The 14612-nt window shown below is 36.7% G+C and overlaps 1 protein-coding gene across 4 annotated transcripts in view; it reads left to right on the top strand.

Moving 5' to 3' along the window:
- The window catches only part of slc35f3b (solute carrier family 35 member F3b), a 436740-nt gene extending 423248 nt beyond the window's left edge, over window positions 1-13492 (top strand). For all 4 annotated transcript variants that reach the window (XM_039737729.1, XM_039737730.1, XM_039737731.1 and 1 more), the window contains 3 exons: window positions 2694-2886; window positions 4598-4687; window positions 8271-13492. In XM_039737729.1, coding sequence (XP_039593663.1) covers window positions 2694-2886; window positions 4598-4687; window positions 8271-8512 — 525 coding nt within the window. In that variant the 3' untranslated portion in view covers window positions 8513-13492. The remainder of the gene's footprint in view (window positions 1-2693; window positions 2887-4597; window positions 4688-8270) is intronic.
- The last annotated feature ends 1120 nt before the right edge of the window (window positions 13493-14612 follow it).

Here is a 14612-nt window from a genome sequence, read left to right as displayed (position 1 = left end):
AGTTGTGACTTCTTTTGTCCTTTCATCTCAGCCACTTGCATTTCCTCAGTCAGTTACAAGCAAATCCATGCAAAACCTCCAGTCCCCTGGTCCAGCACTTAACAGATCTTATTATCTGATATAGTGGGGTTACAAAGGTACTCGGGCAACACCTGGTTATATAGCTTCCTTACCTTTAAAATAAGATATTATTAGACATTAACTTTCCTGCATGTTTAAACATTTTAATTATTAACCAATATGATATCTACTATATTCACAAAGTACAAAGGCATGCAGATTAGCTGAATTGGTTTTGCTAAATTTGCCCGTGTTTGTTCGTGTTTACTGTATGAAGGGCTGACTCCGTATTCATGGGTTTCTCTTGCCTTGCACTAGTTGCTGGTTGGGATAGGCTCCATCTGCCCTTTGACCCTGTCCTGGACAAGTGGGTTAGGAAAACGGATAGATGGATTGATGACACACAGAGGCTCATGGACACAGGGTCACTCTTTTCACTGTTTCTTACATAATAAATGCTTGAAAGTTTTTAAATCAGCGGTCCATCTATTAATTTTCAAACATGCTTTTATCCTTTTTAGGGTTATGGAAGCAAAACCCTATCCTGACACTATCACCACAATGCAGAAGCCAGTCATGACAGTCTGTCACAAGGCATATTTACATACACTCAAAATAAGAACTTGGGAACCTTTACATGTTTTGAAAACGTTAGCAGGAGCCGAATAGAAAATATTCAGTGTGATGAGTTGAACCAACATTCCTGTTATACCGACTTTTTCCACAATTTTATGTGATTGTTACGAACACGCAAGTAAGAATTTCACTCTACTCTTTATAATGACCCTATTAACCTATTAAAATGACCTTTTAACTGTTCGTACTAATTATTAAAGTACCAAATCTCACTCTACTAGCTGTTCTTACATTACCACTTTTGTTTTTACTTAAATCATTATTGTGCATGGCAGTCAGGGAGAATTGTACTGCAGTACATATCCCAGTAGGGATACACTTTCCTGGCCAGGATGCTATACTGTCAGGATTTCAGCTGGGAGTCAACACTGGCTATGTTGTCCCAGACTGGTACTGGGCAGGTGCCTTCCCTACTTTCATACTTAAAGGGTCTGATGATACTTATGAAGAGTGGAGTCCATGTGGGAATATGAGTGACCCAGAAGCACTTTTGAGTAAGATGGAACAGTACTGGAAGATTACCTGGAACTAATGCCTCCAAATCCTCAATCAGGTTAGCATAGAGTTGGAATAAGAGCTGAGGCAAGAGCTTGCCTGGTGAGGAAGTAGCAGATGTCGGTAAATTGTTGGTAGTGAAAGGGAGAAACGAAAATACTGAGGGTACTGATCATCTAATGTGGTCCAGGAGAAACTGGACAAAAAATCCGCCAGAGAATGAATTTACACAGGTTCCACATTAAAAGTGGCAACACAGATGTTCCTGTAGCGGCCCACTTCAACAGCCATGGACACTGTGAGAGGGACTTTAAAGTCACAGTGCTTATGGGCAACTTCAAAAGTTAAAATCATGCTAAAATGTAATACATTACAACATGGCTTGAATAAAGACAAGAGTTTTATGGACAGATATGAGGATTGTTTATATCTCTCAGAATGACAGACAACCTGTCAACAGATCCATATTTGTTTTGAAAAACTCATTACAAACTTCAAAAGACTTTGTTGGACAGTTATCTTATCCAAAGATCTTGACCATACATTGTTCTTCTCACTCTTGTTAAATTAACCCTAGCCTGAAGGAATCTACTAATTTTTTACATTGAAGATTTTTCATTTAAAGATTTACCAATGTTGTTTCTTGTCCTGTAGTGTGTATATAAACACAGGGAACTCCAGTTTCTGTGTTACATTTTGCCCGAAGAAGGAGCCTGAGTTGCCTTGAAAGCATACAGTACATATTGTAATCTTTTTAGTTAGCCAATAAAAGGTGTAATTTTGCTTGGCTTTTCTCTAGAAAGGTTCTGAAAAGCATAGTTTTGATAATTATGTAATTTGTTTTAGTATTCATCAATCCATTAATTTTTCCTGCCTTGCAATTATTATTTATTATTTGTATTAAACCACACTTTTGATCAAGAAATGATCTACACTAGTGTCTATTCTGTATATAATACTGAACACTCTGATAGCAAATTTCTCTACTTTTACCACCGTTTTACAAAACTGACGACAAATTTGTAGTCATGCAACTTTGGAAGAAACAATAAGATGCTTCCATCAGTATGTGTCAGATTCTACTAGTGGACAGAACAAGCTTCACCTGCTTTATTTAAATGTGAAAGATGCCTTTAAATCTAAATCTAATGCACTATTGGGCAGATCTGATTACAATCTGTTCCATCATACACCCACCTACAAAACTGTTATTAGATGACAGCAGCTCTTTTATCATTAGCCAACTCATACGTTTTGCGTTTGTTGGGGAGGGAGGGAGTTTGTTGTTTGTTATATGTCATTTTTTCTTCTGTAAAGTCTTAATTTCCATTTGGGAAAAATACAAATCTATCTATCTATCTATCTATCTATCTATCTATCTATCTATCTATCTATCTATCTATCTATCTATCTATCTATCTATCTATCTATCTATCTGTTTTATTATCTACAATATTATCTTATTACTGGATAAAACTTTTAACGCCTGTGTGTTTTTGCAGGTTTTGTTTAAACTCATACTGGGCAGTGCCAAGTTTGGCGAAGCAGCACTTTTTCTTACTCTCCTTGGAGGCGTCAACTTTGTTTTTATCAGCTTTGTCCCAGTTATATTGTACTTCACCAAACTGGAATACTTTGGCCCTTTTGACGCCATCCCCTGGGGCAACCTCTGTGGAGTTTCTATTTTGCTACTTAGTAAGTAAACTGTCTACTATCTGTCTTAATAAAAATAATTTGCTTAAGGGTTATTAACTAGACTTCACTATGCCTATACATGTCAATGTATACAAGCCAACGTCACATTGCACGACAGCTCCTGATCTTTTAGCTTCAGTATGTTAAATGAGATGACTGTATATCTCTGGGTATGTCAGATTAGTTGATTGCATATCAATTTTCTAGCACAGTTTTACATTTTTTAATTATTGTGTGGTCACCCAGTTATTTGATTTCATATCTTTGTTAATAGAATTGCAGGGGAAGCAACAAATCAGGCTAGAAAGCCAACCAGTACCAGGCTATTAATGGTTATTGTAGGTTTGGATATCTCACTTTAAGTTAAATAAGATCTTCATCTTTCATTGTCATGCTTATTCTTACCTCTCTCAGAAAAGGAGCTTGACCTGCCTGCATCCTGGGTCATTAGATTTTGGGTAGTGATGGAGGGATGACATTTATAGATGGACTGTGTGGATGAGCCAGGGTTTCAGACATTTTGATTCCATGCTAGCTGAGTAGAGACAGAGACACATTAGACATCCTTCATAACTTATAGTGTCATCTTATATTGTATATAAATAGTTTACCAGCAAAATCATGGTCACATTCATGACATTATTTACCAGATTTATTCTAGTACCTTATGTTGAGACTGTAACGGATTTGGTTATATGTTGCAGGCCATTACATCATACACCTGTATTTAATATCCTTAGCACTGCTTTGTCCTTCAATGAAATCCTTAAGGTGACACCTCCTGAACCTCTGCAACCAGAAAAATGTAGGAATCTCGACAAAATAAATATTTAAAGATTTTAGATTATTTAATAAAGCAAAAAAATAATATGCAAAGATAAAGGATTAAATACAACATATAAGTAATATCAATAATATTCATACACCAGTTCGGCAATGATGACACAGTTTCAGATCTTTCTGTCTTCAAGATGATTTGAATATCTTTTTAAAATTCATTTTGCTTATATCCTCATACTTCCCTACTTCTTTCCCTCCCTGGACTTTCCCTTCTAGGTTGGTGCCATAATTCTTTTAAAATGAACAATTTCATTTCATGTCTAACAACCCATAACACATAATCAGAATATACATGGACATTACTGGCCTTGGATTTGAACTCAAGGCACTGATTCCCTGAGGCAGGAACCCTGATTACTGTGTCATCTTGTTACTTAATCGTGAAAAAGTGAGTATGGAAGGACAGTTACTCTAATATAAGTCTACACTGACTTACTTCTTCCCCATACAGTATACTGTATGTCTAGACACACACAGATGAATGAATGACTGAAAGATATACAGCTTTACAGATAAATGCAAAATAATTAGGCTGTGAACTACTATCCCATCCAAGAAGTGTTCTTGCTTAGTTGCCATTGTTGCTATTACAGGTCTTGACCTTTCATCAGCCTTGGATATGATGATGTTGTTTTTATACATTGTATTTAAATAGCAAATGTGATTGTTTGTCCATAACTAAGGTTCTTATCTGCAAGTTGTAACCTTTTCTGTGGGCTGGCCTTCCACTCGGTACCTCTACATTAGGTAATGTGTTGTGTAAGCAACGTTGTTAAAACACTTACTTAGTCCCCTGTCTTTCTGACCATGCATGCAGCTCAGTCCTCATTTATAATATATGTATGTGGTATGTTTTATTGATGTCTTTCAGCTTTTAACATCCTAGTAAATTTTGGCATTGCGATCACATACCCCACCTTGATTTCTCTTGGAATTATGCTAAGTGTTCCTGCAAATGCTGGTAAGAATCCTGTTAACCCCTTATGCATGGAGAGAACAGTTTTGTGGCATACTTAATGCAATATTTTCCATCAGTGTCTTTAAAAGGTTAATGGAATATGAACATAGCAATCCCTACACTTGAGCAAACATACCAGGCAAACAAGTAAATGTTTTAAACATATTTTTATAAACTGCACAATACAAGTTCTGCATATCTAAGCATAAATGTAATTTTTGTAAAGTTGACTTTTAACTTATATGGTATGATGACATATTCACACCTGCTTAATCCGTGGAGGCATGGATGGTCATGGAGGCAATACTGACAGGAACCCATCCTGGGTGGAGGAAAAATGAAAAATTGTGGCGCTTCAGTAAAAATCAATACATATTCATGGAGAATGTTAGTCTGATGTTAGACTACAGGCCTTGGGACATCTCATTAAAAAGTCTGTAGTGAATTAGCAGTGAAATCCACCAAGGCTATCCCACAGAGATACTTCCTAAAACACCCACTTCCAATTCCTCTAGTCATTGCAGTTTAAACCGAAGGGGTTCTGGGGAGAGAGCAAAAGAGACTGAACTCAAGACTTACACTCAGAGAAAAGGCTAAAAGTGCTTTTATAAATTCAAGAGGTCAGTAGCTCAAGGTAACTGGAACTTAATGATTAATGTGAATGTTGTAATGAGTGCTGCGACAGAAGAGACAGACAAAAAAAACAAAATAGTCCTTCAGCTACTTTGTTCCACCTGTTGTAAAGTGCTAGGGGTCGCTGTCGCCCCGTTAACCCCAGCAGACAGATGCTTTGGACACAGAGTAAAAGTCCCAAGAAGTATTTTAATATTCTTTTCTTCTTAAAGACTATGCCTTAAGCAGTACAGCCACAAAAGCACAGGTAAATAATAATAAATCAAGCACAAACACAATGCAAATCTCTCCCCCACATCTCCCAACAAGCATTGTCCACCACCTCCCGGCTCTGGCTCCCCTGCTGGGTTCCCAGCAGTCCTTTAAATAGTCCTTGACCCAGAAGTGCTCCTGTCCTTCCAGCCACATGACTGACTAGCACTTCCGGAAGGAAGTACTTTGGAAGCTTCCGTCCGCGTGACCTGGGAGTACTTCTGGGCTATAGATGAGGCACGACTCCTCCTGTCCTTTTATAGCTCCCCCTGATGGCACCCAACAGGGCTGAACATCCGAACTCCAAGTCCCAGGATGGCCTGTGGGTATCCGGGGCACCGCTACATTTCAGGGAAGCTTCCATCTAGCGTTTTGGGGGAGGCAATGTCCAAAAGTATATGCCTTCCCCCATCCTTCCATCCTTTGGGCGTCCCGGCCGGGTTGAGCTACCAGCCGTTCATCACTCTGTATGAGAAGTACTTCTGTCTGCTACAATATTTTTCTGTCTATTTGACAATTGTATTACTTTATGCATAATAACAGAAGTTATGTTAAGACATTGTGGCTATAGATAGATAGATAGATAGATAGATAGATAGATAGATAGATACTTTATTAATCTATCTATCTATCTTCTGGTGTGACATGTTTACACTTCCAATAAGACAGTAATGCTAACTTCTTTTAGTTATTCATTTAGATGTGTAGTCATGTGATGGGTCAGTGTGGACGAAGACTTCAGACCAGACAGCAGGTGGAATTATAAAGCAGCTTTATTTTGCAGAGTCACAGTGAGAAGAGTTTCAGAAAAGCAGACAATCAAATATACATGACAGCGTCAGGGCTCTTCTGAACCCCGTCTGTTGGGTGGGGCAAGTTTTTATACCCCTAGAATGCGTGATTTAATATCATTATAAAATGTAACAGTCAACACGTTTATTATACACAATCATTGAGCCCCTTCAACGCCCCTTGTGCAACTTGATTTCTTGGCCCCTTTTGTTATGGCGTTCAGATGTAAGCTAAGGGAAATTCTGATAAGGCAGACTCATGTGTGGAATGCTTAGACGTTGAGTCCTTTGCACAAATATTTTTCTGTTTGCTAAAACAAAGCATGCTTTTACATGGTTTAGTAAAGCTTACTTCTCAGACATGAATTAGTATAAGAGAACGAAGAGAACATTTGTTTTCCACATCAGCTAATCAGCTTCTCCCAGGCACATGTAGAAATGTAATTTGCCTGTGGTCACAGTGGTGAAGTTTCAGCCTTCATCAGTTAGTTTCTCTTGTTGTTTTCTAGGAGTAAACATGACTGCTCCTCTCTCAATTTGCACCAATGAAGTACAGCAAGCAGTGATCCACTTTTGTTGGGCTAAAGGTGTTCCAGGGGACAAAATCCATAGAAGGGTTTCTGCACAAAGTGGAGATAGTGTTTTACCAGAGCAGAGTGCTTTTAAATGGATTAAAAATTTTAACAATGGCCAGGCAAATGTTAAGCTCAAAGAAGGAGCAGGATGCCTGCTTGTGTCCACTTACCAATGACAACCAATGTCCCTAGCAAGATTCGAATGAACCAACAAGAATTTCGGCCTCCAATACACCTTTAGCATATAAGTAAGCAGATCACTGCTCGCTGCTCTTCTTTGCTGTAAAAGGAAATCAAATTGGCCATGTTTACTCATAGAAAACAACAAGGAAAAACTAACTAATCAAGGACGAAACGTGACCACTGGGACCACAGACACACCATGTCTCTACATGTGAACAGGGAAGGCTGCACAGCCAACTTAAACAAAATGATCACAAAAGTGCAGATCATTTTTGACTTACCCTAGGGGTGCTAAGGATTGACACGTAAAAACACACAAACCACTGGGCCTTGAACCACAATCTTATGATGTGATATATGTAAAGCAACCCAAGAACTGGAGGTGCCGGCTACCTCAACCAAGTAATTGGACTTCAGGTACTTCAGTACTGTGGCCCAAGGGTTATGACTAAAAAGAAAACTGGCATTGCTAAATTAGCTCTAGTGTGCATTTGTGTAGATTCAATGGACTGGCACCCCGTCCTTAGATTGTTCTTTCTTTGCATCGGTGCTTGCAGGGTTGGGCTCCAGCTTCCCAGCGACCCTGCTCAGGAAAATGGAAGAGGTGGGTGGACATAGTAACAATTAATAATTATATAATAACAATATGATATTACACCTCTCCAACCATTCATTTTCCTAAACCACTTTTTCTATTACATTTCCTCAGGGTGGTGGCATTTAGACACAAGTCAGGACACAAACACAAGTATACACTCTCTCTTAGACTCACAAGTAGCCTCACACACGCGAACATCTTTGGGATTTAGGCGAAACTTGGAGCACATGCAAAAAACTAGTGCAGTTCCCGGGAGAATGTGCACTTAAACAATGAAGGCTCCCATAACCACTGTGCATTCATGACACCCTCTTAAAAAATAATTATTACATTTTAAGGATTTCTCAATTTAAGCATAAAATTGCATTATTTTTATAGTACAGTTATTTTGTTACGTTGATAGAATTCATGAAAAAATAATTCAATTAGCAGCAGTAAAGCTGTATTTCATTGAAGATAATCCCCCAATACTGCATGCGCACATTATATACAATATAGTTCCTTCTAATGTGTGTCTGTTTCACTATTTTACTTGTTTTGTTCTTTGTTCACAGTCGCTGATCACTATACCAGTAAAATAAGCTTCAACAGTGTTCGAGTTATAGCCGTGCTTATAATTTCTTTGGGGTTTCTGTTGCTGCTCTTGCCAGAGGAGTGGGACGAGTGGATTATAAAACTGATGACGCGTCTCAAAGTTCGCAAAAAAGAAGATCTCCCTGAAGGCAGCGGTGAAGCCGGACAGGGCCTGAACTGGACCCGGAGAGCACGATCTTCAATGTCCAATTTTGCTCATTGATGTTTGTGTCTCAGAAAAATGTCACATGGAACTAATGAAACGAAGACAAAGCAAAGTGTGTGTGTGCAAATGTATATCCTTTCTTATTAAATAAGCAAAAAAGCACAGGTATTGTTTATGCTGTATATTACTGTACAGTTTTTATATCATATGAAATCGTTAAGTGTACAGCATGAATTTGCCTACAATTACATTGATGAGCACTGAGCCTTTAAATTGGTGTTGAAAAAATAGGCGGAATGCATTTACACTTTTTAACTTTAGAATAATCAATCAAAATACCTAAAGAAAAGGAGAAGTTGCCAAAAAAAATCAATGTTCACCCTTATAGCAATATCAATATGTGTATATATTTAATATTTGTCTTAAAAGCAGGAATCATGACTACTGCTAGAACTGATGGAATCTTTGGCATCTTGCAGGTTCTGCTGGGAATTCTGTTTCAGAAATACTGTTAGATTTCTTTATTGATATTTTTTGTCTCAGCAGATTTCATGAGTATTGTATACATACACACAGACTCAGTGGCCATTTTATTAGGTCCGCCTGTTTGTTCACGCCTCCAGACAGCTAATCATGTGGCTGCAATACAATAAGTAAATCATGCAAATGTGGTCAAGAGATTTTAGCTAAATGTTCAAATGGAGAAGTCAAACTTAGACATTTTCTAAGTGACTTTGACTTTGGTTGGATCGTCGCTGCCAGATATGGTTGTTCCAGCATTCCAGACAGACGCCCTGGTATTATTTTCACTCATTTCAGTCCTTTGAATTTACAGAGAATGTTGTGATAAATAAAAACATCCAGTGAACAACATTTTTGTATATCAAAATACCATATTAATGTGAGAGGTCAGAGGAGAAAGTATAGACATGCTCAAGCTAATAGAAACATCTCGTATTTTCCAATAACAGCTTTTTACCACGTTGTTGTGTGAAGGGATATCTCTAAATGTACATCTTCTCAGACCTTGATGACCACGTCAGGTTTTACTACTGTCAGCTAGGAACAGGAAAATGAGGTCACGGAGGGCATGTGATCACCAAAACTGGATGACTGAAGATTGGAAAGATGTCGCAAAATCTGGCAATTTTTCATTTTTGCTATAATACGCAGTTTGTAGATCAGACCTTGGCATTCTACCTTATATCCACACCACACCACATACTAATGCCAATGGAGTATGGGAGTGGATGATATAGCCAAAAATCCATATCATGGTATATTTAAAAATTCTGGTGGTGTTGGTAGATACCAATATAATGTATTTCTGTGTACTTTGCAAATTGAAACACATTTTTTAAAACATCCAAATTATGCAATCTGATGTAACACTTACCTGTCACAGATTCAATAGCAGATATTCACCTCTCCAAACCCAACAAATGTACAGCTTTTTTTTCTAACCAGTTCACTCCTTCAGTCACTCATGCCACTGCCACTGTGACCACTGCCAAACACAGGGCAAGACTCCACTTCTGGGTAATACACTTAAAGGGTTCAGCTCACTTATTACACGCAGGTCATGTACACAATGACCTTTTTGGACATGGATACACTGACACAAGTCATAATAAACTGTTTCCTTGTACATGTTTTCTGTTTAAACATTTGTGCAAATTTTTGCTAGTTTTTAGCATACTGATAAAAAATGTTTATGAAATCCTCACAAGAAGAAGAAATTCATCTGGTAAAACAAAAGAAGCAGTATATTGCCCACTCCGTTTTGTTTTTACAAGAAGAAAATAACATTTCATACAATCAAATCAAACTTATACAACACATACCTTCATAGTCAAACTAGACAAAAAAGATGAAAAGAAAAAAAAAATCAGAAAGTTAAAAAAGAGCAGGAATGAAATGAGACAAAACCTAATAAAACAGAAATCAGCCCACCCAATGTACTGTATATCTCCCACTCCTAGTGAGCATCATTTGAGTGTGGCCAGTGTTAGGGGAAACATGTTAAAAGTATCGTGCATTATGTAGTTAGATTAATTTTTAAAGTAAGAGGTAACCTAACTTAATACTTCATTTATTGATGTAACAATGATTGGAAATAAAAATTATGCTTTACTATCAAATCTTATTCCAGCCACTCCAAAAAACCCAAGTAAACAAATTATTACGTTACTTTGTGGAAGTGTTTGCTTTTCCCACAAAGACATTGCGTGCAAGCTGTACAGGTGTCTGAAGGTTAAGCACATACATTGCGTGCAATCAATTGGAAAAAACTGAACAAAAATTATAAATATACATTTAATGCTGCATGTGCTCAGGGGTTAATTTAACCCACCCAGTTTAGGGATACAGGGAGCTAATAATCATGGCATAAGCATTGAATGAAAGGCAAGAAGCAAACATGGTGGATGATATGCCAATCCTTTGTAAGGGTTGGTCATATACCTAGGAAGAAAAGAGTGTGCTGTGCGCAATCCACTAACAGAAACTTATTAATAAAGTGTCAGTTTAGTATTAATCCAGCTATTTGCTATTAATATGTGTTACAGTGTGATCTAGCGGGGCAGTGGCCAGTGTTCATACCACAAAACATTTAGTGCTCACGTTGGAGATGGAAAAGGGGATTGATTGTTATTTACTGTTTCTAACGCATTACATTTTATAACAAGTAACAATATAACATATATAGTTACATTTCTTTGTAATTAATGATATAGCTATATAGAGATAATAGAATGTAATAATATAGCTAAGTTACTTTTAGAATTACCATTCCTCCACACTGGTCACAACTTACCTCAGCATTGCTTGCTCACAATGAGTATTTCTGTACAGCTACAATCTACCTGTTTATAAATGTTCACTCCCAGAAGTGTAATGCTCCATGCCATAAAACAAGCATCATCTTAAGCTGCTTCCACAAATATTATAGTGACTTTAGTTTACTCCAGTGATCTGCAAAGTCTGGTCAGAACGCAGTACAAAATAGCATCCTTGGGATGAGATTGGACTGTCTTAAAAAATCTACAAGAACTGCATGTAAGGAGTCAACATGGACCAAATCCCTTTGCGATTTTCCAGCCCCATGTTTTGATTTCAGGATGTTCTGGGGTAAACCTCCAGCACAATGGATAGATGGACCTAATAACATGGCTACTGGGCGTTTAGCCATTAAATGTTTACTTAAGGAAAATATTGTCAAAAAGTATAGTTTTTTTTCTGAAATATACAGAGCAGAAGATATAAACTTTATATGTTTTTGTTGCTGAATAAGCAACATATTTTTGTGCAAGGTTGAAATTCTCAGGCTGCAAATAAATCTAGATCTTTCTGCTTTAGTTTGTTTAAAGCAATATAGCTCCATCTAATGGTGATGCCAGTACATGACACTAACTTGATGCCAGATTCCTGCAGAAAAAAAAAATGGTAAGAGTAGAGGCAGAAGGACAAATTCACACTGTGATCATAGAAATGTCCTTTTTTAGCAGTACTGCAACTCGAATTTAATATAGGTAAAAGTGTGAGGATAAAAGGACTTCATGTAAAAATAAATATTAAAATTTTTCTACCTTTTTTACTTCCTTTTCATTCTAAGAAGGATTTCTTTTTTTATTTGTCACGGTGTCTTGAATGTATCATTATGGCTGTTCAAAGCACACCTTTCATTTTAAACAATGCAGACACGCAGCCTGTTTATATCATTGGCATATTTTTATAACTGTCAATACATTCGATTTAACTCTTTCTGATCTTTTTATTGTGTTGGGTCGTTGTTCGTCGTCAGGTTTAAATTGCATACAAACTGTCAAAAGTGAGATAATTCTGCCTTCTTATCTCCAATACTGTTTCCCATTGCTATTTTATAATGGCAATTAAAAACTAATTATTCTATTCCTCTGGAATTATTGTTAGATCTAATGGTAAGCCTTTGTAAGGAACTATTTAGAGCTTATAAAATTGAACACAAATTTAGTAATCAATACCATTTTTTCAGGAATTGTTTCCTAAATAGGTTTCTATGGTCTGCAATGGAAGAGAAGCTAGGTGGACCAAGCAGTTTAGCTAGTGCACTTTAATTTTCAAGCTAGCTATACATGTAAGCGTTTATTGGATGTATTCACATAACCTGGAGCTCTTTTGAATGTTTTTAATACAAATGTTAAAACTAATAAATGTAACAAGAAATCTAAACTGATATCGACGAGTACTATATATGTGTTTTAATTTTAAAACTTTGCATTTGTTTGTTTTTTTTAACACATAATTGGTTTAATCTACACCTCTCACCTGAGAGAAGGCCATCTGTTCCTAAGGGATGGGACTTCTGTGTTTACTGGCCTCGGTCTCTGGCCATTACCTTTTAGCCGTTCGGTCATTTTAGATTGTAATGGAGGCACATCATCATTTGTGCTTCAATCATTTTTTTAAGTGTGAAAATGTTAACAAGAATGTAACTATAACTATATCAAAAATGGAAGGTGATGTACCAGATATATGCCAAATATTGGTGATCTGTTATTTTATTTTATTTTTTCTACGCTTTTGATTCACAATCATTGCTATCACCAAAGAAGCCTATGCATTTGTATATCTGACCATTTGTCCATCCAGTTTTTATGTTTCATGAACTCTAATTGCACTGTGTAAGTTTTCAATTTTTTTATGGTTTGTTTTATTTCTTTGGTCTGGATTACACACAAAAGAAGGTGTAACTGTGTTCCCAAAGGAGCCGCCATTTTGTAGTGTCTTGTGTGCTTACTGAAGGACAGGTAATTCAGACACTAGCATTATTTATTAAAAAATTAAAAACTGTATTGCTACTGATTTTTTTACTGCTGCGGTGTTGCAAAAATTATCTACAGACTGGTGGTTCTTTGCTTTTTGGTGCAGTCAGCCTTGAAAATCTTTCAAACATTATATTGCATTTGGAAATGTAAACTTCACTTCTTCATTATTCTTAGTGGGAACTTTTTTATGTTTTACTTGCACTGTTCAAAAATAAAACACCTTGATGATTCATTCATCTCAAGGTCTAGTTATTTAGCACTTAAGTGATAAAACATGCAAACAGTAGAGCAACACATTTGTTTGTTTCCTTTTTTGTTTCATGGACTAATGCATTAAGTGTGCTAATTAGTGTACATGTATTATTTATATGTACAACATAATATACCTGTTGCATTTGCACAAAAACCTCAGGCATTTTGGTTAGGTCTACATATTCTGCTGGCCTTAATCACTTCTTTTTTTCATTTCACGAGAATGGGAAAACATTTGAATGGTCATTGTTATTATGAGAAAATCAAAGATTATTCACATTGCTATTCTGACTTCATGGCCTCTACACGATGTTGTCTTTGTGGGCCAGTTGAAGTGGTAATCGTTCATCTATGGCCAAGGTGAGCTGACAGTGGCCTTTAAACTGCAGTCTCTTTAGGACAACTTTATGAAATGTGCTCCTGTGGCACTAGAAAGGTATTTATGTCTGCATTAGAATATTTCCTGCTGAAAAGCTTGAAGTGAAAGTAACTATCAAAGTGCCGTTTTACTGTTTGACAGATCCAGGGGTATCTCAATTGAGCTAAGCTTTGTTAACATTGATGCGGTCACAAATATAGGTGGTACATTTTATTTTTCTATATCTTCACTATAGATTGGATCTTAATATTGTATATAGGTTAATAAATAAAATAAACAAAACTGAACAAATTATTGTGGACTTTTGATTAATGTATTTCAAATTCTAAAATGTGTAAGTCAGCAGCCACCGTATTTTAAGAGGGTAATCTATTCCGTGTGACTTTTTCCTTTTTCCTAAACTGAAAAATGTCCTCAAAGGACGTCATTTTGGGACTTTAGAAAACATCCAAAAGAGTGTAACGGACATGCTGAAGACCAAACCGGTTGAAGACTTCCAGCGCTGCTATCAACAGTGGGAACAACGTCTCCATCAGTGTGTAGCTGCCCAAGGGAACTACTTTGAAGGGGATAATATTGATGTTTGAAAAAAATAAAAACTTTGGTAAATAAAAAATCAGTCTCATTACTTTTCTGCCACACCTCGTGTATTTATATATATATATATATATATATATATATATATACTGAGTATACTTTATGCATAAAATATATGTTGTCA

This window comes from Polypterus senegalus, chromosome 16, assembly GCF_016835505.1.
Source record: "Polypterus senegalus isolate Bchr_013 chromosome 16, ASM1683550v1, whole genome shotgun sequence".
NCBI classification, from domain to species: Eukaryota; Metazoa; Chordata; class Cladistia; order Polypteriformes; family Polypteridae; genus Polypterus; species Polypterus senegalus.
Note: the sequence above shows the minus strand (reverse complement) of the source record. Positions and strands in the feature narration are given on the sequence as shown.